We start from the raw sequence: 27,690 nt of genomic DNA on the forward strand, positions 1-27,690 counted from the left end.
ATCCTATCTTAGTTATGCACATATTTTACACATCGTAGTACTTAACTACCCAATATTGCCATACAAGAAAGCTAGTCTTATAGCTATTCAATAAACTTTCCTTCTAAGGTTAAGGGGATTTTACAAGCACAAAATATTTGAAACACTTCTCCAGTCTTACTGTTCTACCTTTATTGTGCGAATAAAATCCTCACTAGTTCCCCTTTCTTTTTGAACAATTGGTTTAAGATTTTGAACTGATTTTTTCTTCACATCATCTTCTCTTCAGAACTTCTATTTCACCAAACTTATATTCCATATATATAAAAGCCAAAAAAAATATTTATGAACAAAGTAAAATGTTGGAAATTCTTGAAAGCAAAACATCTAAAGTTGTAATGATTAATAGATATAAGTCCCATGTTTTTTTTAATTATTTTATATTGATTTTGAATTTTCTCTTTTAAATTTATAATATGGATATAATTTTTTTAGGTAATGGAAACTCATGTATGTATTATGGATGAGTGTCCACGAGTGTTTGAGAAATGTTTGATTTTTAAAAATTTATAAAATATCTGAACACATTAGTTTGAATGTTAGACACGTATGAAGAAGTTTTGAGTTTCAATGTCCCACATTGTCATGACACTTTCATTGAAATGCCCATGCTTCTTAGTTGGGATGCCCTAGCAAACAAGGGTTCATAATTACTAGGATTAAAATTTAAAGAGAACAACAATAGCAGCAATCATAAGTCTTAATCCCACTAGGTTGGAAGTGAAATTTCAAGGGAGAGGAAACGAAACAATCTTGTAACCAAATTCCATCCCCATTCTTGAAATATAGTTAAGGGGAAATTTAGTTTGTTTCTTTTTTTGGTTTTTTGTAATTACCTCCACAATCTTCTACAATCATTTTGGTACGTACAGTGGGTCCATGAGGTACTTCAATGTTACAATCTAAACTTGCTTCCATAATGCTACAATTGAACCGCGTTTGAACTTTATTTTTTCTTATAAATTTCGGTTGCAATACCTACACCACTGTAATACATACAAATCCATGAAGGCCTTAGATTAAGGCTTTGTTTGATATGATGTAAAAAAACATTTTACATTGGAAAATATATTTCAATGTAAAATATTTTACACAAAAAAATATTTTATCTTTTTTTCTGGTGTTTGGTTTGCATACGAAAATATTTTCCAAAAATTAGCTATATGTGTATGTATATGCATATATATACTTGTAAATGTATATGTATATCTGCATGTGTATATATGTATGTATATTTAATTATTTATCAATGTGCATTTATGTATGTATATTTATGTACAAGTATATGCATATATATATATATGTATATGTAGGAAATCAGAATGGTTCGCTTAGATCAGGAGCATGTACATGGTTACATCCTCTTATAGAGGAAAAGATTACAATTTACAACATAAGGAAACTAATCTAATTGCAAAAAGGAAAGATACATAAAGATACATATGAACAAGTTTAGGAAAGTTTCCTAAGTCTGATTTAGGAAGTATCCTAATTCAGAATTAGACGCTTCAAAGGATCTCTTTCTTGCAACATTCCCGTGAACCAACAGTATACATATTGTATATATATGTATGTATATATATGACATATATGTAAATGTGTCTTTTTGGATAATTATATAAATGTGTTTTGATGGTGGAAAAAATAATTTATTAGTTTGGTGTGAATACATGGAAGTCTAGAATTCATGTAGCCGACCCCACATAGTGGGATAAAGGCTGGATATGTTGTTTAGTTTGGTGTGAATAGGAAAATGATTTGACTTTAAATTGGTAAGTCATTTTCCCCAATTTAAGGTCAAATATTTTCCATATGAAAATATTTTTCATGTTTTTTGTCATCCAAACACTAGAAAATGGGTAAAGTTTTACTTCCAAATAAACGGAGCCTAATCATGCACTAAGTTAGATACCTAATGAGAATGTTTCCTGTTGAAATAACAGAATATTGTGTTCTTCGTTTTTCAATCAGAATGTATACAATGGGTATATGTAAGGTCTTTGACTAACCTAAAAAGGTAATTGCTGAATTGTTAACACCATTTCATTTAAAAGATTAAGCTGTTAGATAGAGGGTTAATTTTACCTTTTGTATTATTATTTTTACTCTTAACATGCCCTCTCACATGTGGCTAGACCACATTACTATATCTTAAACTGGTTAATGGTGCTACATTGAGAAAAACCAAAATTGGTGTGGGCAGAAGCGTTTTCTTCTGGCTTGAAAATGATCAAGTTAGGTGGCTGCTAAGTTAAATGATCTTTGAGTCTTGGTTTAAATACCAATGTTTTCATAAAAATAGTACCTTGTTTGCATCTATAAAGTTCACTCAATTACTTACAACAATACTGTGTATGCGGTCATTCTTAGGTCTGAAAAATCCACTTACCTTAATGAGCTGCCTAACTCCAGTAATGGCATTGGCAACTGCTCTGCTGTCTCTTATGATGGACCCTTGGGATGAATTCAAAATAAGCAATTATTTCAACAGTTCATGGCATGTCATTCGAAGCTTTCTGCTGATGCTTTTTGGTGGAACTCTGGCCTTTTTCATGGTAGCAATCTCGAAGCCTTTGTCCTGATTTATTCCCTATCTCTGTTCCCCGCCTTATCCCCCTCTTCATTTAGAATTTCCCTACTCTTAAAAGCTGGTAATTCTTTTTATGAAAAAGTTTATGCTGTATGGATTTCACACTTTCCACTCCTTTCATCTTGGTGTCCTATGATTATTTGATTTAGTCATAATAACTGCTCTCCTTATATTCATTTTTTTTTCTTTTCTATTTCTGCAGGTATTGACAGAATATATTCTTGTTTCAGTAACTAGTGCAGTAACTGTGACAATAGCAGGAGTTGTCAAGGAGGCTGTCACTATTTTGGTATGATCTATTCATATTATTGTCCAGTTATAAGGTGAATATGCAATGTATGGGTAGATGCCACAAGTTCTGTGTTTCAGTCCAACCTATAACTAGAAAAAAATCTCATGCTGTGTTTCAAACTCACTCATGAAACATGGCATCATTAATTATCCAAAGAAGTTAAACTCAATTGAAAATAATTTAAAGAAAACATAAAATTGATACATATTTTAATTCGTATTGGTAAAACAAGCTATATTCCCAAAAATTATTTTAAAACCCAATAAATGTGATTTTGAAAAAAGAAAAAAGGAAGTGTATAGTAGTAAGGTTTTTGGGACTTCCTTTAAGAACAACAGAATAACACAAAAAAAAGGCCTGTAATCACCATTATGTTGCCTTTGTTATGCCTTGAAACCCTGGTATCACCACCATTACCATTATTGCTGTGATGCATAACTGTATTACTCCATTGGGGCAAGGTTGAAATGCCAGCAGATTTGCAGATATGCCACTTCAGTTGTGGGGAAGAAACCAATTAGGATTAGGTTGTGAGTTGTTTGCTATGTATACATATACATATGAATAACACTACTTTCAATCCGGACTGCACTTGTTTTTTGCAGTCTGGGCTATGAAATGTTTTAAATGCCCCTTAACAAGTGCAGTCCAGACTTTTAAAACATTTTGTTAGAGAAGATAAAGGAGAAAAGTTAAAGTTATACACAAGAGGATAAGAAGAGAAGATGATAAACATAAAGATGTAAAAAGATGAAGAAGAATTCAATCTGGAAGGATAAGGATGCTCCTTAAAATCAGATAAGGAAATCCTGAATTTAGTCTAATACTAATCTGAAAAATGTTGTTGTAATCTAGTCCTAAATGTTAGGAGTCTTCTTAGGAATTTTGTGTATGTATTTTGCATCCCTCAGATCAATGAGATTATGGAAGTTTATTCCTCTCATTAAAACTTCAAACAAGTTTATTTTTCATGGTATTAGAGCCACTGCTTCGTGGCAAGTTCTCCTACTTATTCTCCTCCTCCTATAGTTGGTAGACTTCTTTAAGCTCATATTATGGCTGAAACTCAATCAGCAAGTGAAGCATCTACCAACTTACCTTCTTCAATGAGGAATACTCAAGTCCCACCATCTCCAATCACTCTCGATGGTCATTCCCTCTAGATCACTCAGCATAAGCTGAATGGAACCAACTTTAGAGAATGGTTCCAGTCTGTTTCGCTGGTAATTTAGGGAAAAGGCAAGGTTGGATATCTAACAGGGATAGTTTCTAAGCCAAGCACAAACTCAACAACTTATGGTGTATGAGAGGCTGAAAACTCTATTGTGATGGCATGGTTGGTCAATTCTATGAAGCCAAAGATTGGATGGACTTAGCTCTTCTTCAAGACAGCCTAGGAGATTTGGGAAGCTGTGCAAGAAATTTACTCGGACATGGAAAACACTGCCCAAAGCTACCAGATCCATTCTACCATTCAGATAACAAGGCAAGGTAATAGTTCAATTACTGAATATTACAATGCTTTAACCGAGTTGTGGTAGGAGATGGATTTATTCCATGAGATTTAATAGGAGTGTGCTAAAGATGGAAATAAATATGATAAGATGATAGAAAAAGAGAGTGTTCGATTTTTTGCATGGTCTTAATTCTGATCTTGATGAAGTAAGAGGGCGGTTACTTGGAACTAAACCCTTTCCATCAATAAGGGAAGTCTTTGCAAAAGTCAGGAGTGAAGAGAGCAAAAAAAGGTGATGTTAAATCCTTCAGGGTGTCCAATTTTGATGTAAACTCACAAACATCAGCATTAGTCTCCTCAAGGATAAAAACATCTAATTCATCCAAAGGAGAGCCTCAAAAAGACAAACCATTGTGTGACCACCGCAACAAGTTGTCACACAAAGGAAACTTGCTGGAAAATTCATGGAAAACTAGCAAATTGAAAGCCTCGGAATCAGAGGAAAGGAAATCAAGCAGCCTATGGGGGAGAATTGGAGACTAGAAAATTAACTAATCTAATTCTATCTGCAAATTAGTTGGAGGTTTTATAGCAACTGTTGAGCCAAACTAAAGTGACCAAACCTAAGACAACAAAAGCCCTTAAGCCGGTAGTGTCTCTTGCTAAACAAGATACACCTAGACACTCTCTAATCTCTTTCAAATTCCCTATAGACTGTTGGATAATCAACACAGGTGCTTCAGATCACATGACTAGATCACTTAAAGTGCTATCAGCCCATGAACCTTATGATCAAGGTTTAACCATCTCAATGGCTGATGGTACTACAGCCATGGCCCAAGGGAAATGTACAGCTAATGTGGAAGGTCTAAGTTTGAAATCAGTGTTATATGTTCATAATCTAAAGTGTAACTTGCTGTCAGTAAGTAAATTAACCAAAGAAAAGAAGTGTTTGGTGACATTTTTTTCCTTCCTATTGTGAATTTCAGGACCCATCTTCGGGGAAGATGATTGGCAGTATTGAGGAAAAATGAGGCCTCTATTATATTTCAAAGCTTGGTCAGTCCCTTGGATCTAGGTCACAAATCCAATCTTCCTTGTCTACTATTTCAAATTCTGAACTTATGGCACTAGTATTTAGGGCACCCTAGTTTCAATTATCTCAAAGTTTTGTATCCCTATCTTTTCATTAATAAAAGAAGCCATTCCTTTCATTGTGAACAATGTATCCTTGCTAAACAAACCAAAAGTTCTCATCCATCTCATGCATATAAACCTACAAAGCCTTTCTATTTGATTCATAGTGATATTTGGGGACTAGTAAGGACTCCTAATTTGACTAACACTTGATGGTTCATCACATTTATAGATGACCATACAAGGGTTAGTTGGGTGTTCTTAATGAAAGACAAATCTGACGTCTATGTTGTGTTTAAAAGGTTTCATCAAATGATATACAATGTCTTTCAATCTTCAATCCATGTTTTACGTTCAAATAATGGTCGGGAATATTTTTTTCAATGATTTTAATCATTATCTAACTAAACATGGCATTATTCACCAAAGTTCATGCCCTTACAATCCTCAACAAAATGGGGTGGCAAAAAGAAAAAACCGCCACCTTCTTGAGATTACAAGGGCAATTATGTTCACAAACTCAGTCCCTAATGCACTAGGGAGAAGCTATTCTTACATCTTCCTATCTTATTAATCGGCTTCCCTCCAAGGTCCTTGTATTTAAAACCCCTTTAAGTGTCCTTCTTGATTTTTATCCCCATCACACTAGGGTTCTAAACTCTCTGTCACCAAAAGTGTTTGGGTGCATTGTGTTTGTACATAAGTATCAACCCTCTCAATCTAAACTTGAACCTAAAGCTCTTAAATGCATATTTGTTGGCTATTCTCCCACTCAACAAGGATACAAATGCTACCACCCTTCTACACGACGTCTCGTTGTATCTTGTGATGTATCCTTCCTTGAACATCAACGATTTTTTCACACCATTCCTCTGTAGGGACATAGACCTAGTGTAGAGAAATAGTGGGACTCTACTTTGCCTCTACCTATGATCTCAACTCCTGAACCTCCTTTTGCTACTGAATCACTTCTTGAACCTCCCCCTCCTCAAACTCAAACCTTAGTGCCTAATTCAAGGGCAGATCAAGAAGACCAGATTTAAGAAAATCCAGCCTTTGATAAACCAACTCTGGTATCTTCTAGAAGGCCTTGTGACCCTTAGCCAAACCCAGAGTCTGATCCAAAGATATGTCCAAAAACTTATGACAATGGCAGTATGGAAAGGGTGACATCTAACAAGTTTGATGATCTAGATATTCCAATAGCATTAAGGAAATGGGTGAGTTCATGTACTAGACACCCTATTTCAAATTATGTGGGATATTCAAAGCTATCTCCGCAGTTCAAGGCCTTAACAATTAGCATTGATGATATAGTGATCCCTAAGGATATATATGATGCATTGCAAGATGAGAAATGGAAGGCAGTATTAATGGATAAGATGCAGGCCCTAGAAGATAATGAAACTTGGGATATTGTCAGTTTATCAGATGAGAAGAAAATTGTTGGCAGGGTTTTTACAATAAAGTACAAGTTAAATGGAAGCATTGATAGGTACAAGGCAATACTAGTAGCCCAAGGGTTTACCAAACCCAAGGATTTGATTATGAGGAAACTCTTGCTCCAGTGGCCAAGCTGTCAGCTCTCGGGGACCTTGGTTAGAATTCCTTCGTCCAGTGGACTGTTCGAAGGAGAAAGAATACAGATAGGGAGAGAAATTAGGGAGAAAGAGAGATCGGACAGAGAGAGAGAGAGACAGAGAGAGAGAATGAGGGAGAGAATGTCAGAATTTTGTTAGAATCATTTCATACCCATCCGTGGCAAGGAGCAGCTGAATATATAGCTGGATTCCTTGCCCATGTGCAGCTAACCGCATACAGCTAGGGAATGTACAACCCACCCAAGCAGCAACAAACTTGTACCCCCCTTACAGCATATACTACTGCCTATATTGCTAATAGCTATTTCTCCCTGCCTATTACATTTAATTACTCTATCTCCCTCTCCTTGCTACGTGGATCATGACAATTACCCCTCTCTTCAAAATTTTCTTGTCCTCAAGAAATGTGGAGGAGGCTGGTGACTCTTGGAAATTGGCGAAGCATGTCCGGCAGGTATTCCCATGTGTTGCTATCCGAGTGAAGATGAGACCACTTGATGAGTACTTGAGGAATAGGGGCCCCGTGCTTGTAGATCACCCTTCTATCTAGCACCGCCACCGGTTCTTTAATGCTGTCATTGGCACTGGGGAGGTCGGGTAGAGTAGGACTTGTTGGTTGAGTCCCTACCGATTTTTTAAGGAGTGCCACATGGAATACCGGGTGGATGTTGGAGCCTTCGGGAAGTTGCAACCGGTATGCTACATTTCCCACCTTTGTAGTGATGGGAAATGGGCCGTAGTATTTTGGATTCAACTTGGAGCTGGGGTTTTGCAGTAATGCCCTTAAGTGACATAGTTTAAGCTTCAAATACACCCATTCTCCCACTTGAAATTCTCTTTCACTCCTCCTATTTGCAAATTGCTTCATCCGGTTCTGGGAAGTAGCTAATTCCTTTTTTAGCACCTGTAACGCTGGCTGCCTTTGCTGAAGATAAACATCTAAAGCTGCCACTGTGGAAGAGTCTCCCAAGGATGGTAGTAGAGGCGGTTTATAGCCATAGAGTGCTTCGAAAGGTGACCTTTTTATAGAACTATGGTGACTAGAGTTGTACCACCATTGGGCCATGGGAAGCCACTTGTGCCAAGTTCTTGGCTGTAGGAAAGCAAGAACACCTTAGATACATCTCTAGACACTGATTCACCCTTTCAGTTTGGCTATCGGATTCAGGGTGGTAAGCAGTTGGCATATGTAGCTTCACCCCCAGCAGCCCCATCAGCTTCTTTCATAGCAAACTCGTGAAGATCTTGTCGCGATCAGATACTATGGCCTTTGGTGCACCGTGTAGTTTAATTACCTGATCCAAGAACACCTTTGCTACCTCTTGAGCAGTGTAGGGGTGAACTAACCCGATGAAATGGCCATATTTGGTGAACCGGTCTACTATCACCATGATGCAGTCTTTTCCTTCAGATTTGGGGAGCCCTTCAACAAAATCCATTGAGATACTCTCCCATGGTCCTTCAGGTATATTCAAAGGCTGCAGCATCCCTGGTTTGGCTACATTCTCGAATTTGCATCTCCTGCAAATATCACAGCTTAGAACAAAATCCTTGACATACCTCTTCATCCCTGCCCACTGGAATAGTTGTTTGACCTTGTGATGGGTGTTTTCAATTCCCGAGTGTCCTCCTATAGGAGAGGCATGTAATGCCTCTATTATTTTCTTTCTTAACTCCTCATCCTCGCCTATCACCAGCTTCCCTTGGTACCTGATTACTCCATTGCTCAAAGTGTAACCTGGTCTTGAGGCTGGACTTACTACCAGCTGCTGAAGAAATTCCTTGGTTCTTCCAGCTTTTTTGTAACTGTCAGCTACCTCTTGGCACCAGTCAGGAACGAGGGTGGTGATTGCCGCTAGGCTTCCTTCCTCAAAGCACCTTGATAGTGCATCGGCTGCTAGGTTTTCCTTCCCCTTTCTATATTGGATAACATAGTCCAATCCCTTTAGCTTTGTCATCCCCTTCCTTTGCAGCTGGGTGTGCAGCTTTTGTTGTAGCAAAAATTTCAAACTTTCATGATCTGTTTTAATCACAAACCTCCCGCCTTCCAGGTAATGTCGCCATTTCTCCACTGCCATTAATACCGCCAGTAGCTCCTTCTCGTAGATACTCAGCCCGAGATGCCTAGGAGCTAGAGCTTGGCTTAAAAATGCTATCGGCCTTCCATCCTGAACCAGTACTGCCCCGATCCCCTTAGCGCTCGCATCTGTTTCTAGAACAAATGTCTTGCTAAAATCTGGCAGGCCTAAGGTAGGTACCTGACTCATAGCATGTTTAAGATCTCTAAAAGCTTCTTTTGCCTTGGAATCCCACTGAAATCCATCCTTTTTCAGCAGATTGGTGAGTGGCCGGCTGATCACACCGTAGTCCTTTACAAACCGTCGATAGTAGCTGGTTAAACCCAAAAATCCCCTTAGCCCCTTGACATTCTGAGGCCTGGGCCAAGCAACCATGGCTGCCACCTTGCTAGGGTCAGTACTCACACCTGTTTTTGATATAATATGCCCAAGGTATTCCACCTGCTTTTGTGCAAAGGCACACTTCGACTCTTTAACATACAATTTATTGAAGCTAAGGACCTCAAGGGTAGTTTTAAGGTGGGTTAAGTGTTGGGCAAAAGTGGGGTTGTAGATCAAAATGTCATCAAAGAAAACCAATATGAATTTGCGTAAATATGGTTCAAAAATCTGGTTCATTAAGGCTTGGAAAGTTGCAGGGGCATTGGTGAGGCCAAATGGCATTACTATGAATTCATAATGCCCTTGGTGGGTTTTGAAAGCTGTTTTAGGGATGTCTTCCGGCCTCATCCTAATTTGATGATAGCCGGATCTTAAGTCGAGTTTGGTGAAAACAGAAGCATCTTTTAACTCATCAAGCAGATCTTCAACAATTGGTATGGGAAATTTGTCCTTGATGGTCATGGCGTTAAGTTGGCGGTAATCAATACAAAACTGCCATGAACCATCCTTCTTTTTGACAAGTAATACAGGAGATGCGAATGGGCTATGGCTGGGTTGTATGATGGATCTTTGTAACATATCCTTGATGAGTTTTTCTATTTCAGTTTTCTGTCTAGGTGGGTAGCAGTAAGACCTTAGGTTAACAGGCTCGGCATTTGGGTTTAAGTTAATGGTGTGGTCAAGTGATCTTTTGGGTGGCAAAGCAGTTGGCTCAGAGAAAAGGTCCCTAAATTCAATTAAGAGCATGTTAAGAGAGTCGAGTTCTTGTACCTTCCAGGGCTCATGTGAGTTGCTGTTCACAGCCATTGTCAACTCCCCTTCTTGCACTCCTTGTTCTTGTGTGAGTTCTATGGCATGTATAGAGAAAAGCTGGGCCACCTGGTAAAGTTTGTTTTTAAACATCCTTTGCAACCTTTTCCCGGAAATCATCTTACACACCCCTGACTCTTGACTGCCTGTTAGGGTCTTTTTCTTCCCATTCTTCTCAAAAGTTACCTCTATTTTATTGAAATCGAAACTGATAGGGCTGACTCCCTTCATCCAATCTACACCAAGCACCACATCACAACCCCCCAGCTTCAATAGCCTCAAATCTGCCACAAATTCTTCACCGTTCATTTCCCAGCAAAACCCCACACAGGAGGACTGACTCACAACTTTATTTCCATTAGCTATTGTTACTGAAAGAGGGGGGGAGCTGGAGATCTCACATTCTAACTTTCGGGCCATAGTCTCATCCAAGAAGCTATGGGTGCTCCCACTATCTATAAGTACCATGACTTGAGCATCACGGGCTCTTCCCTCCACCTTAATTATCTTATTGTTGATTGACCCTTTAAGCGGGTGTAGAGAAATCTCCCCTTTGTCTTCTTCATCCGTTTCTGGAGTCCCGTCTACCCCTTTTTCTTCATCCTCCTCTGCTTCTAATATTAACAGCTGCCTTTTACACTTATGCCCAAAAAAATATTTATCTCCTCATTTGTAGCAGAGTCCTGCCTGGCGCCTTTGCTCCATCAATCGTCCCCCATTAGCAGGATTTGGAACTGTTGAAGGCAAAGCCAAGACCCCTTTGCCTCCTTGTCCCGTATCCCTTCCAACGGCTCTGTTTCCCGCCTGCCATCCTCCGGTGATGACCCCCTTAACTTGGTTTCTTTGTTTTCTCATCAGCGCTTCAATCGTCATCTCTTGCAGCCTTGCACTGTCAGCAGCCTGTTCCACCGTCCCCGGTTGCATCATTTTAACCATCGGTCGCACCTCATCTCCTAACCCACTGATAAAACTCGACACAAAATATTCTTCTGTCAAGTGGGGTTGGTGCATGACCATCAACGACCTCAGCTCCTCAAATTTGAGCTAATAGGCCTGCACCGTTCCTTCTTGCTTGAGCTTGTTAAATTCCTTGATCACGTCCCTCAAACTCTTGTCTCCAAACCTTGTACAGAGGTCTCTTGCGAATACATTCCACGGACTCCCTTCTTTGGACGCAAGCCATCCTTGGTACCAGGCGTCCCCCGCTTCATTCAAGTAGGCGGATGCCAGGATGACCTTCTGCTGTTCCTGAACTTGGTATAGTGCGAACATTCGTTCACACCTCCTGGTCCACCATCTCGGATTCTCCCCATCGAATAGTGGGATGTCTAATTTCGGCACCTGGAAGTTCGGCTGATTCCGATGAGCTTGAACTCCCGGTCCTCTTCCCATCAGGCTCTCTTCCATCATCTCCGGTTCTAATTCAAATTCCGACACCCAACATGCAGAGGCTCCATTCCTACCCCAGGAAGGATTGGCTCCGTTCTATCCCTGGGAGCATTGTTGTTAAAATCCCGATTTTATGCGTACGATTTTACGATTTTACGATTCGAAGACCCCTAATCGATTCAAATCCCATGTAAAATCCAATTTGAGATAAAATCCTATAAAATCTCGATTTTACATATACGATTTTACGATTTTACGCTTCAGATATCTCTAAACGATTTTACGATTCAAAGACTTTCATTGATTTAAGTTGCAATTTAGAGGATGCTTCCAACGTCTCAATGTCACATAGCATCTGACATTAGAACTTATGCAATAAATTTTTATATTTTGCCTCTAAATTGGAACTTGATTTAACATTGATTGTATAAGTTCCAATGTCACATAACATCTAACATTAATTGAATAAGTTCCAATTTACTTGATTTAACATTGATTGCATAACTAAATCAAGACAAACAAGTAATTAATTAATGGACCACCAAACCCCAAATCGGGATTTTACTTGATTTAATCAATGTTAAATCAAGAAAAAAATGCAACATAAATCTAATGGAAGACGTTGAAAGAATCCTCTAAAGAATTTTAAGCTATATTTTACCTCTAAATTACCTATATTTTGCCTCTAAATTGCCTATACCAACCGGTTAGTTTTTGAGCTATATTTTGGAAGTATCATTTTTTGAACTATAATAAGGAATAATCAGGTTCTTAAAAGATATTAATTCATTTTCTATAAAATTATGTTATTATAAACATATATTTACAAAAATTGAAGGGTATTTTTAATTATCTCTAAAATCTTACGATTTTACGATTCGATTTTACGATCCGATTTTATGGACACTTTTTCGATCCCACTTAAAATCCCGATTTTAACAACCTTGCCTGGGAGGAAACTTTGTTGAAAGTCTCACTGGTTGTTGCGATGCGAACATTCTCACAAATTGTTGCATCTGCTCCATTAGTTGTCCCCTCAACAGAGCACTCTGCTCCTGGTTTTCTTCTCGCCACCTCTCCATGGCTTGGGTAATTCGATTATCCACTCCCGCTCCTACTGAGGATTCTAGTGTACCCATTCTGGTCTGCATGTCCGCCATGGATGTCGCCACTTGCTGTAGTTGGTTTTCCATTTGCTTCATTCTCGTTCCATCCGCCATGGTGAGGGTAACTACAGCTCCGTTCGTTGCCCAAGTCGTGCTCTGATACCAAAATGTCAGCTCTCGGGGACCTTGGTTAGAATTCCTTCGTCCAGTGGACTCTTCGAAGGAGAAATAATACAGATAGGGAGAGAAATTAGGGAGAAAGAGAGATCGGAGAGAGAGAGAGAGAGAGAGAGAGAATGAGGGAGAGAATGTCAGAATTCTGTTAGAATCATTTCATACCCATCCGTGGCAAGGAGCAGCTGAATATATAGCTGGATTCCTTGCCCATGTGCGGCTAACCGCATACAGCTAGGGAATGTACAACCCGCCTAAGCAGCAACAAACTTGTACCCCCCTTACAGCATATACTACTGCCTATATTGCTAATAGCTATTTCTCCCTGCCTATTTCATTTAATTACTCTATCTCCCTCTCCTTGCTACGTGGATCATGACACAAGCTTAATTCTATCCAAGTTTTACTCTCATTGGTTGTTAATTTAGATTTGAAGTTGCATTAATTGGACATCAAGAATGCATTCTTAAATGAGGAGCTAAAAGAATAAATTTATATGAGGATACCCCCAGGTTTTGAGACAAAAAACACGAGAGGAAAGGTATGCAAGTTAAAGAAATCACTATATGGTCTCAAGCAGCCTCCAAAGGCTTGGTTCAAACGATTTAGTAACACCCTTATTCAGCTAGGATACAAACAAAGGTAGACAGACCATACCCTATTCACAAAAATTGAAGTAGATGGCAGAGGACAATCCTTATTGTCTATGTGGATGACATTATCATCACAGGGGATAACATTCTGGAAATTGAAAATCTAAAAGGGCAACTAAGGACTACATTTGAAGTGAAAGATATGGGAGAATTGAAATGCTTTATGGGGATGAAAGTAGCTAAAAGCAAGGAAGGGGTTTTTATATGTCAAAGGAAGTACCAATTGATTTGCTGAAGGAAATTAGTAAACTTGGGTGTAAACCTACTAGTACTCTCTTAGAACCTAACTGGAAAAATAATGAAGATAGCAGAAGAGAGTACCAAGTAGACAAAGGAAGATATCAATGATTGGTGGGTAAATTAATCTATCCATCACTCACACGACTTGACATTGCATATGCTATAAGCATAGTAAGTCACTTCCACCTTCAAGAAGACATCTTGAGGCAACATATCACATTCTCAGGTAGCTCAAAGGATCCCCTGGGAAAGGACTCTTATTTAGGAAGAGTCAAGATAAAGGAATAAGTGCATTTGTAGATGCTAATTGAGTTGGTTTTATTGAAGACATTAGATCTACATCCAGATTTTGCACAAAATTATGGGGGAATTTGATAACTTGGAGAAGCAAGAAGCATCCGGTGGTGGCAAGAAGCAGTGTAGAAGCATAAGGCTATTGCACAAGGGCTATGTGAAGTAATTTGGGTGGAGAAAATGATGGAAGACTTGCACCTACCAGTGTCATCTCCAAAAATTCTTCATAGTGACAGTAAGTTGGCAATTAGCATTGTAAATAATCTGGTACAACATGATTGGATGAAACACATGAGATTTGACCAACACTTTGTCAAGCAAGAGATTGAAAGAGGATGTATAAGTCTTACCTATATCCCTACCGAGTTTCAAGAGGCAGATATCCTTACTAAAGCAATGCAGAAACAAGGATTTGAATCTATTCGAGGCAAGCTGGGAATGATGGATATCTATTTAGGAGCTTGAGGGGGAGTGTTGGAGAAGATAAAGGAGAAAAGTTCAAGTTATATATGAGAGAATAAGAAGAGAAGATGATAAAGATAAAGATGTAAAAAGATGAAGAAGAATTCAAGCATGAAGGATAAGGATGCTCCTTAAAATCAGATAAGGAAATCCTGAATTTAGTCTAATCCTAATAAAAAATATGTTGTTGTAATCTAGTCCTAAATGTTAGGAGTTTTCTTTGGAATTTTGTGTCATATATTTTGCATCCCTCGGATGAATGAGATTATGGAAGTTTATTCCTCTCATTAAAACTTCCAACAAGTTTATTTTTCACATTTCATAGATTGGATTGCAAAAAATAAGTGGAATTCGGACTAAAAATAATCAACCTCTATCTATATTCTTAATGGTGGACTTGTTGGCTGGATCAAGTATGGTGATTTTTCTTCTTAGGGTTTCTCTTTTGAGCTTTACATAGCAATTCTGTCACTTGTGTGATTGCTTTTACTTCTACATGTGATTGATTGTGGTTTTTATGCTAAAGAATTAATTATAAGTTGTATTTTTGTTAGCAAATTCTATCATGACCTTAGGAGCAATGGAGGGGCAAAATTGTAATAGGAATATAAGTAGTTGTTAGAAGATATTTTACAATTTGTTAGAATTACAGTTGTATTTCACATGGCATGGGTTGAGGCCAAACGGATTGCACATGGGTGTAAGAGCGGTGAGGCTATAAATAAGCCACTGTCGTAGGAAGAAATTACGTTTGAATTGATAAATGATATTCTAATTTCTCTCCTCCAAATTCTCTCTCTCTCTCTGTCTCTTTCTCTCTCGATCTTTCTCTCCCTCACTTTCTGTTCTTTTGATTTTCCCTATTCTTCTTCTAAATTTCCCCCTTCATTCTTCCAATTTCCAATCCAATCCTAGATTAAACATTAGGTACACAACAATTGGTATCAGAGCAGTCATCCTCGGCTGTGATTTCAATCAATTCTAGACTTGAAGATGAGGCAGAGGCGATTAGGAAAACCGGTAGTAGTTAGGTGAGTTCGAGCAGTAAAATCAACAACTCTCGGAACCTATCTAGGTCGTTGCAGGTGGATGAGAAGAGCGTGAGCCCATCGGCGATCAGTACAGAGGAACGTTCGTGATTGGTGAGGGAGTCCATCGAAGGTGGTGACGCGGATGGCCAGGAGGTTCACGAGTGAGTCGGACGAGGAAGTGGGAGATGCGACCGTTGTCAATTGCGATCGGTGATTAGGTAGAGCAGGTCCGGCGATTTCGATTGTGATTCTGACAACTCTTCGTGGTTAGACTCGGATTTTGGAGGTGCAACCAAACGGCTGAATCTTGATTACTGCTTTGTGAGTTAAGTGAATCAGGATAGGCAAGCGACCAGTGACAAGATTCCAGTGACTTGGGACGCTGAGAGTATGCGACCTGCAGGAAGCCATAACAAAGATGATCGAGTATAGATCTGGGTGATTTCTGATCGATTCTTGGCAGCAACAGAAACTGATTGTGCTTCTAGAAAGATTGCAGTGTAGCAGGTTGGTTTACGGAAGATTTTCAAAGGGAATTAAACTGAGTCAATCAGGTTTAGCTAGTATCCGGGATGCACAACAGATTAAGTTTACTGAAATTGAAGTAGTGATTAAAGCAGAATAGGAAAATAGTAGCAGCTGTTTCAGAATCAACCAGTTTTGGGGAGATTGCGGTCCAAATCAAAAGGCGTCACAGAGCGAGGTTATCCTTGTGACTGTAATAGACCAGCCAATCCAAATTTCCGTTCAATTTTTGGAAGGCGGAGCAAGTGAGTGACCCTTGGCCACTAATTTCGGTGTTTCGTGCTCGGAATTGAGGGACGAAGCAGGTTGGGTGATTTCTAGCTTGAATCTAGCAAATTGTATCGACTGCATCAGAGTCGATCAATATAGGAGGCGGATTTGGAGCAGCCGATTGCAAATTAGTAAGCAGTACCATAAGGCAACTGTTGTAAAGCAGAGACAGAAGGGAAGTAAAATCATAGGTGGATTCCATTTGAGAAGCGAATTCTTCCAACTTATTCTGCTTGTTTATTGTTAACACTCTAGGCTGTGAGTCAAGGAAACAGGAGGTTGATTCCAGCTTTTAAATCTGGTTAACTTGTTTAAAGAAGAGTAGTATGTACAAAACCCCTACCCCTTGGTCTTTGAAGTGTTGTGTTCGTGAGAAACCGGCCATGGGGAGTAGTGCATGCATGAGACAATGGGGGTCTCAATTGGAGCAAAAGAGTGCTGCATTTTTAGTGGGATGCCTTGTTCATGAGAAGCTGGCCATGGGGAGTAGTGCACGCATGAATCAAGTGGAACCTAAATTGTAGCCAAAGAATGTTGTATTTTTAGTCAAAGGTAGAATCATGAGGATTTTGGCCTAAAACATGAGACGGGGGAAAATAAATTTGATAATGAGTCCAGTCGATTGGACAAGGAAACAAAAAGAGTGATACACGAATCGTGCGTGGAATGGGGTTGTGTACTATGAGAGTAGCTACAGGAGTTTGCAATGATGCTGACTGAGAGGTATAATGTTAACTTTCATGCAAAATTCTTTGATAAACCGAGAAAAAATGTCTCGGATGATTTTCGCAGAAGTTCTAACCAAGAGGAGTCCCTTGAATGGGGTAGCCTGAGAAGAGGTTTGGAGTCCCTTAAAATGGGGCTCGTCTAATGTGGTGGAAGAGTTCAACAAAATTAGGTAGGTAGAGTCAATGATGGAATACCAATTGAGGTTTGAAGAGCTGAAGGCCTTGATGCTCAATCATAACCCCTATTTGATAGAGGCCTATTTCGTTTCAAGCTTCATAATTGGCTTAAACGAAGAGTTGAGGCCAATGTTGACAGCGCTCCAGCCCAATACTCTCAAGCATGTTGCTGATAGTGCCAGGCTTCATGAATTAATATTGGAAGCACTGAAGAAGAAACTGAGACATAGAGATGTTGATGGAACAGCATGGAAACAATCAGATTTGGAACAAAACATTGACTTGTTGGATAAATCGGTTATAAAGCAGGTCAGCCCTAGAGCTGAGAATGGCAATGCCTGTAACATGTATCCTAGGTGGGGTCAAGATTGTAATGGTCCACATGCAGTTGAAAGTGGTTTGATTGAACAATTAGGACTTAAACAGTCTTATATTGGCTCTACAACAACTAATCCTAAAGCTGATGAACTTGGACATGCATTCATCAAGGGCTTGGACAAAAATGGTGACGAAATATTAAAAGAAAGTGGGGTCACAATTAGTCAATTTCCTGGACGTGCACCAGCCTACATTGAAGAAACTGTGGTGGGGGAAGTTGATAAGGATAGCAATCGACAAATTTCAGCTGCTCACTTTGACCAACAGAGAGTGGTCGATTTTGGCTATGTTCCAGTCAAGGTGTACATGAGAACTACTACAAATTTGCTATGCATACAGAGAATTTTCAAAACATCTCCATCCAAGCTGTGGAAGAGAAGGAAAAAAGCATATAGGAAGCTATGGAGGTTTGGCATTTCTTGGGGACAAGAAATGTTTTAAGGTGAGTGGAATTGTTATGACCCTAGGAGCAATAGAGGGGCAAAATTGTAATAGGGATATAAATAGTTGTTCGAAGGTATTTTGCAATTTGTTAGGATTACAGTTGTACTGCACATGGATGCATGGGTTGAGACCAAACGAATTGCACATGGGTGCAAGAGCGGTGAGGCTATAAATAAGCCACTACCGTAGGAAGAAATTATGTTTGAATTGATAAATGATATTCTGATTTCCCTCCTCCAAATTCTCTCTCTCTCTCTCTCTCTCAATCTTTCTCTCCCTCACTTTCTGTTCTCTTGATTCTCCCTATTCTTCTTCTAAATTTCCCCCTTCATTCTTCCAATTTCCAATCCAATCCTAGGTTAAACCCTAGGTACAGGACAAATTCTCAAGATTTTCAGCAATAAAACTTTGAAAAAGTTAAGCTACATTAAAATGTTAGGATTAGGTTGTGAACTGGTTTCTGCTGCTCTCCCAAGTTCTCTACCTTCATAAACTTGATTCTCATATGTTTTCATATTTTCTGAGGGGCTACTGATCCATGCGGTTGTCCACTTAATTGTTTATGTTGCATAATCTTTATACAGGTTGCTGTGTTTTATTTCCATGATCAATTTACTTGGATGAAGGGGTTTGGTCTTATTACAATCATGGTTGGTGTGAGCTTATTCAACTGGTACAAGTAAGTCATTCATATGTTTTTTGATACCTGATCTTGTCATTGATATTCCTCATTTGCATAGCTAAAATTGAAGTCAATTCTCCACAAAACATTTCTGGTTTAGTTTTCTACGATGCAATTTTGATAGTTTTCAACAATGCCTATGTTGGTCAGTTTTTGGCAATATCTAGTCTTTTGATTCTCTTAATTCCCACATATTATGGTATCATGCTTATGAAACAAAGAGAACCTCGTTTCTGATTTGTTTGAGACATTGTAGCTGTTTCAAATAGGTTGTCTCCACCATATCCAAGCATATTGGAGGTTTACATGGCTGATTTTTTATTTAAAGATGTCTAAATTATATGTCTGATGGTTGCGGAAAAAGTAGGAATTAAGACTTTTTGTTTTAACTGTTAACCTAAATGATTTTTTAAAAATCAAGTGCAAATATTTTATCCTTCTTCATTTCTATTCTCTTTGGCAGTTCAATGGAATTATTCTGGTTATTAAGCAAACTAATTTCTTAACTTAGTAGTCATTATTCCTTTTTGAAACAGGAAAGTGTTTTTGGTGTTGTTGTGACCCGAAACCTGCACCTTTCTCAACCCCATAGATTTTATTATTTATACTGGTGTTTACATTTTCTCATTCTTTTATGGGTGAAGTTGTCAATGGATATCTGTTGCAACACCTATCACTAGATACTAGGCAAGAGGAAGCTATCTTGGTCTCATGTTCTTACAAATAAAACATGGCTATTTATTTTGTATACGAAAATGGAAACTTCCTGCTTCTTTTAAGTGAAAATTAAATGATGTGTATTGATATGTTATTCGTTTTTCTTTTTAACACCTTGCTAGATACATGAAGCTACAAAAAGGTGAATCAGGTGAAGAGAAAGTGCCAAGGTCATCATTAACAAATTCAGCTGCAAAATATGCTATCCTCGAGGAGATGGACGATGAAGGTGATGGCTCCTCGCAGCCAAGTAGTCATGACAGTTGAATATAATGGATAAGCTTCAGGTAGTCCTCTTGTGCTATGTCCTCTTTAAGAGATTGCATCAGTGCATTAGATGAAATCTTGTACTTCTGTGATCTATTGATTCCAAATAACATGTTTTTCAGTGCATTAGATGAAATCTTGTACTTCTGTGATCTATTGATTCCAAATAACATGTTTTAGTTTCACGAGTCTTCATCCATTTTTAATTTTATAAAAACAAATTGTGAATCTCTCCATTTTTTTACATGTATGGTATAGAATGCACGCTGAGTCTTAATATATTCTTCTCATCTGTACTGATATTGTGATGATAACATTAGGTATATATGGTTAACTTGTTTTTAGTTTGCCTTCATGTAATGAGAGATTTTTATGTGGAGTTATTTTGCTTGAAGAATGGTTCTATTTCTATTTCTGATTCTAATTCGGGAAGTTCCTATTCAGATTAGATGGATTTCTTGTGGCTAGTAAAAAGTATGTGATTGTTGGTTTAAATCATTAGTTTCGAGCAAACTCTCTTTGACTTGTCCTCATAAATCTTTAGGCAAACTTGAAAGAAATGTTTTGAAGACATTTTCTGAAATATCATAAAGCCCTAGAAATCTTGAAAAATCATTTCAGAAACACATTTGACAACAACATTTTCTCTCTTTTAAATGCTTTTGAAATTTATTTTTCCACAATAACTCGTAATCATTTTCTGAAGTTTGTCTAAATGTCATCTAACAGTATCATTATTATTACAAATTTGTCCAAGAGGGGATATCTAAAGTCCAAGAGGTAAATTTGCCATATTTCTGCTTGTGTTCTGCCACCAGCTTTGTGTTTATCTGCAAAAGGAATATCTAAATGATCAGATTGAATTTGAAGATCCTAATCATAACTCTAATTAAATTTTGCTTCATTTTCATTTTCATTGAGATCTAAGAATAAGATTTGTTATCTTAGGGTTTAAGGCTACTCCGGGTTTTGCAAATCCTTCACAATAGGTCATGTTTCAGTTAAACAAGCTGCGCTGGGGAACAAGAGCATAAAACACATAATACAGATATTATCCCAAGACCCATTTCATCCAAGAACATTAAGATAGTTAACAAAAGATCAAGCAATGAAAATGGCCAACAAAGAGTTGATTACAAAGAATTTAGCTTTACGAAAGGATGAGAACGGGAAGAGAACTCAAAACGGTCTCTTGAGCTCTGGCATGCCTATTTTTTCTAGGACTATTATTTTATTTATCGTGCAAGTAGTCTAATGCTCTGTATTACTGTTTTTAATTCTTTTACACATATTTGAAAGTGTTTTTTAATGTGATAAAATTTGTTTTTAATTTTTAAATCCCCTGATACTTCTTGTGTCCTATAATATATATATTCTTGGACCATGTTTCAAGTTTCTGTTTTCTTTAACATTTCCAGCTCCATTTTGGCATGCATTTAAATTATTTTTTTCCCCTCAAATGGTGTATACTATTTCTGATTGTTACCACTGGATAAAACAAAGTAGTCTTGGTAGTATCTGATATACCAATTAATGCTTTCATTTGTATTCTATGGTTTATCTGTCCGAGTTCACCTGTTTAAAGTTGTTTATTTAATTGAATACCAAAAGTTTTAATGTTGGAGGAGTTCGAAATCTCAATCTCAAAATTCCTGGGTAAAGTTGTTACTCAGATTGATCACAGGAAGTCTTGACTTTTTTGATATATCACTAGGTAAGGTATGCGCCAACAACTTTTACCTGGAGCAATCTGATTCTCTTGTTTGCTAGCTGGAGGCTGGAGCACCTGCAGCTATAACTCAAGGGTAACATTGTACCCGTATCTTCATTCTTCAACCTTTTTCGGGTTCCATTTATACAATTTTCCTATCAGATTTTGTATTGCAAGTGTCGAAAACAAACTTTTTCGACTATCTGCCCACAGCATACAATTGGAAGTTAAATGGGGATTCTTTTTCCTTCGTCAAGTTGATTGTGCATTGTATATTTTTTGTCAAGTCAGATGATTCAAGTACCAAATACCAACCCTGACAATTGATTTTTGTTGCCGCTCATTTGGAGTATTGTTTGTTGAAATATTGAGGATTTAGGTAGTAGGTAGAACCACGTATGAAACATTGGGTGTTACTGTTTTAACATTAAATTCATTGGAAAATATTGGCCTCTTGCCTTCTCATGGATGTAAACTTAAAATTGTTTTGAGGAAATGTATTATACCCTGAAAGTTGCATATGTCTTGATTCTATTTGTTAGGGTTATGTCTGTCTGTCTCGACTGCTACTGTATTAACATTTGTTATCGTTTATTTGTATTCTAGAATGAGTTTCTCAGTGACCAAACACTATGTTCAATTCAGAAGGAGTTATGTGGTTAGTTTGATGTTGCGACAAAGAGTTCGTTAGAAGCATATCATGGGGAATGGACTAATGAACCATTTATCATACTTCTGGAATTATTGAAACAAGTACTTCTGAAAGGCGAAATACTATTCCCTCAAGACTATTTATGAGACCCAAAAAGAAAAAGTGTCCTGGCTCTCCAATACATGAAAATCCATGCTACTTGCAACATAATTGTATTTTTTTAATGCCAAATAGTTAGTATAAAATTAATGGGGGATTGAGTTAAAAGGGCCTAGTGGAAGGATAAGTTTGATTAAAAAACCTTTATTTAATGTTATTTGTATAAAAGGTCTCAAGTATTAAATAAAAGGTAAAAGTTATTATTAAATGTTCAAAATAGCCATGTATGTCAAAAGACCTTAGTACCCCTATCTTGTTTTAACAATTAATGGCTATAATTTTATTTTAACAAATTATTAATTTGTGTTTCTTCCCAACCCAATCACACATTATTATTAAACAAGTTATTATAATGTTTATCAAACTCCATCGTTATTTAAAAATTAGCTTATTTCTTCTATTGCCCCAAACAATATATAATAAGAGAAACAATTATAATATATCATAAGAGATAAATAAAAAATATTAATTTGAGAAAACTATTTTTCCTACCATGATAGACCATTTATGCTCCTCTCAAATTGTTTATTCGAGAAAATTATAATTTTTTTTTAGACATAACAAAAATAGAGATAATGTATTTCACAGATGATATTGCATTCATTTAACCATATATAAAACAAACATACACTGATCGTGAACCCATTCAATAGGATTTCGACCTCTTACAACATAGATGGCGTTATCATGAAACTAAAACGACTTATGTGCCGTTATTGTCATATCTAGTTGACTTCTCGATTTTGTCACCTGAAAACATCTAATTTTTGCTTAAGTGGAATAAATGTACTCATTTTACCAGTGTAAAATCCATTCGATAGTGTTTTGACACTTAACGACATAGACGATGTTATGATAAAACTAAAACGGCTTATGTGCTGTTATGGTCATATATTGCTTGTCTCTGACTTTCGTTGCCCCCAAACATCTTAAATTGGTTATAATAACATCTTTAATAGAGTTTGTATGCTTAGTTGTGATCATGACCTCGATAACACTCAGATTTGATAATTTCAAAAGTAATTAACATACATATTTGAAATGAATGCTTACATTGTTTATGGTGAAATGGTTGTGTCATACTACAAAGAGATATAGAAGCTTATTTTCTATGATTATAAGTGCATGTATAACATCTCTAAGAACATACATCGGTCGAGAAACCTATTCGATAGGATTTCAACCTCTTACGACATAGGTGGCGTTATGGTGAAAATAAAACGACTTATGTGCCGTTATGGTCATATCTAACTGACTTCTTGATTCCGTCACCTGAAAACATCTAATTTTTGCTTAAGTGGAATAAATGTATTCATTTCACCAATGTAGAAGACATTCGATAGTGTTTTGACACCTAAAGACACAGACGACATTATGATAAAACTAAAACGGCTTATGTGTTGTTATGGTCATATATTGCTTGTCTCCAGCTTATGTTACCCCCAAACATCTTAAATTGGTTTTAATAACACATTTAATGAAGTTTGTATGCTTAGTTGTGATCATGACCTCGATAATACTTAGTTTTGATAATTTCAAAAGTAATTAGCATACATATGTGAAATGAATGCTTAAATTGTTTTTGGTGAAATGGTTGTCATACTACAAAGAGATATAAAAGCTTATTTTATACGATTATAAGTGCCTATATAACATCTCTAAGAACATACACTGGTTGGGAAACCCATTCGATAGGATTTCGACCTCTTATGACATAGGTGGAGTTATGGTGAAACTAAAACGACTTATGTATCGTTATTGTCAATATCTAGCTGACTTCTCGATTTTGTCACCTGAAAATATCTAATTTTTGCTTAAGTGAAATAAATGTACTTATTTCACCAGTTTAGAACCCATCCGATAATGTTTTGACACCTAACGACATAGACAGCGTTATGATAAAACTAAAACGAGTTATGTGTTGTTATGGTCATATATTGCTTGTCTCCGGCTTCCGTTGCCCCCGAACATCTTAAATTGGTTATAATAACATCTTTAATAGAGTTTGTATGCTTAGTTGTGATCATGACCTCGATAACACTTAGTTTTGATAATTTCAAGAGTAATTAACATACATATGTGGAATGGATGCTTACTTTGTTTATGATGAAATGGTTGTGTCATACTACAAAGAGATATAAAAGCTTATTTTCTATGATTATAAGTCCTTGTATAACATGCATTTCCCACATCGAGGATGGCGTCAAGAACGACTTATGTACAATCATTGTCATACATAGCTTACTTCTTGCTTTTTTTTACCTTTGAACATATAATTTTTACAAAATAAATGCCCAACAAAGTGCCAAAAATATGCCCACAAAATTGCCCATACAAAAGCTAAGTTATGGCACAAAAAAAAAGGCCTGTAATGTGTCAAAATTTATATTAGTAATGATAGAAGCAATTTTACAAAAGAAAATCAACCATACTATCTACATTATCATCATATTTACTTTACATCAGCTGCCATTTTTACCCTCCACATCATCATCATATCTACTCTACATCAGTTGCTTATCTGCCATATACCTTGTCTTTAACATCAACTGCATACTCTATTTTTTTGTTCTGTAGAACAAAAAAAAAAAAAAATCAATTTCAGGTCTTAAAAGTAGTTAATATGTATAGTTGACGAATCATATATAGTTAACTCATAAGTGAATAAGCTAATCTTCTGGATTTATTAGATAAAAGTTGGTTTGAATTTATTTCCTTAGAAGTAAGTTTTAATTTTACTGACAAATGAATAAAAAAATATAATAGTTCCATAGCAAAGTGCAAGTGAATCTTGATTACAAAAATAAAATAGTTCAATGACAAATGATGCATATGTGTTCTTCATAAAAACTTAATAGAATGTTCTTCCATCTACCCAAACAAACAACTAATCAGTTTTGAAAAAGACCATCTCTGATTACAAAAGAAACAAAAACACAAAAGCAAACAACTAATCAACATTTTTTCCCAATCGTTTGCATTTGCTATTTAAGAAACAATGGGTGATTAAAATAATTATCCTTCCAACACCTCCAAGCATTTACCCATTTAGCCCATTTGCTAATTGATCCACATGATTGGCTATTAAGGGTGTTTGAAAACCAACAAATTGATTCACAACCACTTTCAACTAAGATATTTTTTCTGTTCAATTTGCCATCCCCTTTATCTCAAATTTGATTCAAAACCACATTCATCAACCAAATTACATTAAGTGGACAATATGAAAATGGAACAAAATACATAAGCTTCTTACAGTATTCAAACATACAACAGGCAAAATAAAAAAAACTTAAAAATTTTTCAAATTACATTGGCTTCTACGATTTACAAAAGTCACAATTTGTGCCAAATTGGTGGCATCACAATTGCATTACACTACATTAAGGGCAAAAAATTTTGATTTTTGTAACCTTGTTACGCCATTTACTTCAAACGTAGATCAACCAGAAATTTCTCCAAACAAAAAACCCTACAACATATGAATAGAAACATCAAAGTGCGAGCAAATAACCAAGAACATTTGAAATGTGGCAAACCCAAATGCCCAAAACTGAAAATACGACACACAACTGTAAGTAAACAAACATATATGCATAAAGAAGGTGTGCATGGAGAGTTTACCGATTGGGGGATTTCCAGTTCATGTCGAGTTAGACGTTAACGGAGAAAGTGGCGGCCATTTGATGATTATTGAAGAAGATAGTTGAATCACACCTACCAACCTTCTTGTCGTGGGCAGTTATCTCAGCGAAAATGACAAGGATGTTGGGCAGGGCAGCTCCCTCAGCAAAAATGACAAAGACAAAGGGGATTAGAGAGCAAATTGAAAAGAAAGGTATATTTTTCATTTACTAATTTATTCAACTTTTGATTTATTTATTTTACCTTATTTTAGTCAAAGGCCATTTGGCCAAAAGTTATGTGTGGGTAAGCTATCTGTCACAATTCCCCAAATCAAGGGGAACTCTTAACAATCAAGCATGCTTAAAGAATACTACTAAGATTTTATAATAACACAATTAGGGGCGAGCAGAAGTTCGGGCAAACTGAACTAACCGAACTAAACCGACAAGTTCTGTCGATTTGGTTTGATTTTTCATATAAAATAGTTCGATTCAGTTATATTTTCCTTTGAAAATCGATTATTCGGTTCAGTTCAGTTACTTTGGTATAAATAATTGAAGAATCGAACCAAAAGTGCATGTTATTACTCATGACCCCCCCCCCCCAAGTCCCCTCTCCTCGCGACAACCAAGGCAGTCACTCACCTGCTCACCTAGAAGGCTGGATAGAGACGAACGCGATGGAGACCAAGATCGATAGAGAGAGAGACCCTACAACACAAATCGATCGATTTTGTGTCCATTGGCGCGTCACCATCAGTAATGGTCACCTCCGCCTTCGACACCTATCCCTTCACCGTCGATAATCAGTCGCGCTTGCCTTTCCCTTCGTCATCCCCTTCGTCTCCTTCATTAGACCCAGATTGATGACCCACACCATTCCTTCACTTCCTTGTTTCTTCCTTTCCTTGTGCTTGGACGATCAACAATTAAGTTAGGGTTTTGTAAGATTTTTCATTTTTTTTTTACTTTCAGTTAGGTTAGTTTCTTGATGTATTTATTCATTTGCATTAAGAGTTTTTCGTTTGTATTTACTTCATTTGCACAAACGAATTTGTATTTCCTTCGGTTCTTCCTTATTGTAAATGGTTTTGCATTTTTCTATATGAATTGATGTTGTTCCTCTGTTTCTATATCAATTTTTGTAAATTGATTTGTTTCTATATTAATTTCTATATCAATTTATGGTTTTGCACAATTGATTTTTGGTTATTAGTTTGGTTAACTCAGTTTAAATTTTGGTTAGTTCAGTTAGTTGGGGTTAGTCGATCGGTTTAGTTCAGTTATTACATGCGATTTGGTTCGATTCGATTATAACTGATTGCACACCCCTAAACATGATAAGTTCTTTTACCTTTTAAATTTACTTATATGCAAGGTGAGGGATTACATTAGACTTTGAAAGAAATAATTGAGTATTGAGGAAGTTAAAGATGAAACGTTTTGGATTCCATGTTTTGTAGGAAGCACAAAGATTTTATATGTCATATCGCGAAACACACAAAAATTTTGATGATAATCAGGGTTAGCTTGAGATAATTGATTTCGAATATTCCGAACTTAAGAGTAGTAGTTGAATATATATGTATGTGTGTGTATGTATGTACACTAGTTATTTGCT

General features: G+C 37.0%; 1 protein-coding gene across 3 annotated transcripts in view; it reads left to right on the plus strand.

The window, feature by feature from the left end:
- LOC127791836 (probable sugar phosphate/phosphate translocator At1g06470) overlaps positions 1-22,260 on the plus strand; it is a 68,144-nt gene extending 45,884 nt beyond the window's left edge. For all 3 annotated transcript variants that reach the window (XM_052321962.1, XM_052321963.1, XM_052321964.1), the window contains 5 exons: positions 2,410-2,594; positions 2,832-2,918; positions 18,840-18,934; positions 19,777-19,941; positions 21,636-22,260. In XM_052321962.1, coding sequence (XP_052177922.1) covers positions 2,410-2,594; positions 2,832-2,918; positions 18,840-18,934; positions 19,777-19,921 — 512 coding nt within the window. In that variant the 3' untranslated portion in view covers positions 19,922-19,941; positions 21,636-22,260. The remainder of the gene's footprint in view (positions 1-2,409; positions 2,595-2,831; positions 2,919-18,839; positions 18,935-19,776; positions 19,942-21,635) is intronic.
- Positions 22,261-27,690: the final 5,430 nt, after the last annotated feature.

The sequence above is a fragment of the Diospyros lotus genome, chromosome 15 (genome assembly GCF_014633365.1).
Source record: "Diospyros lotus cultivar Yz01 chromosome 15, ASM1463336v1, whole genome shotgun sequence".
Lineage (NCBI taxonomy): Eukaryota > Viridiplantae > Streptophyta > Magnoliopsida > Ericales > Ebenaceae > Diospyros > Diospyros lotus.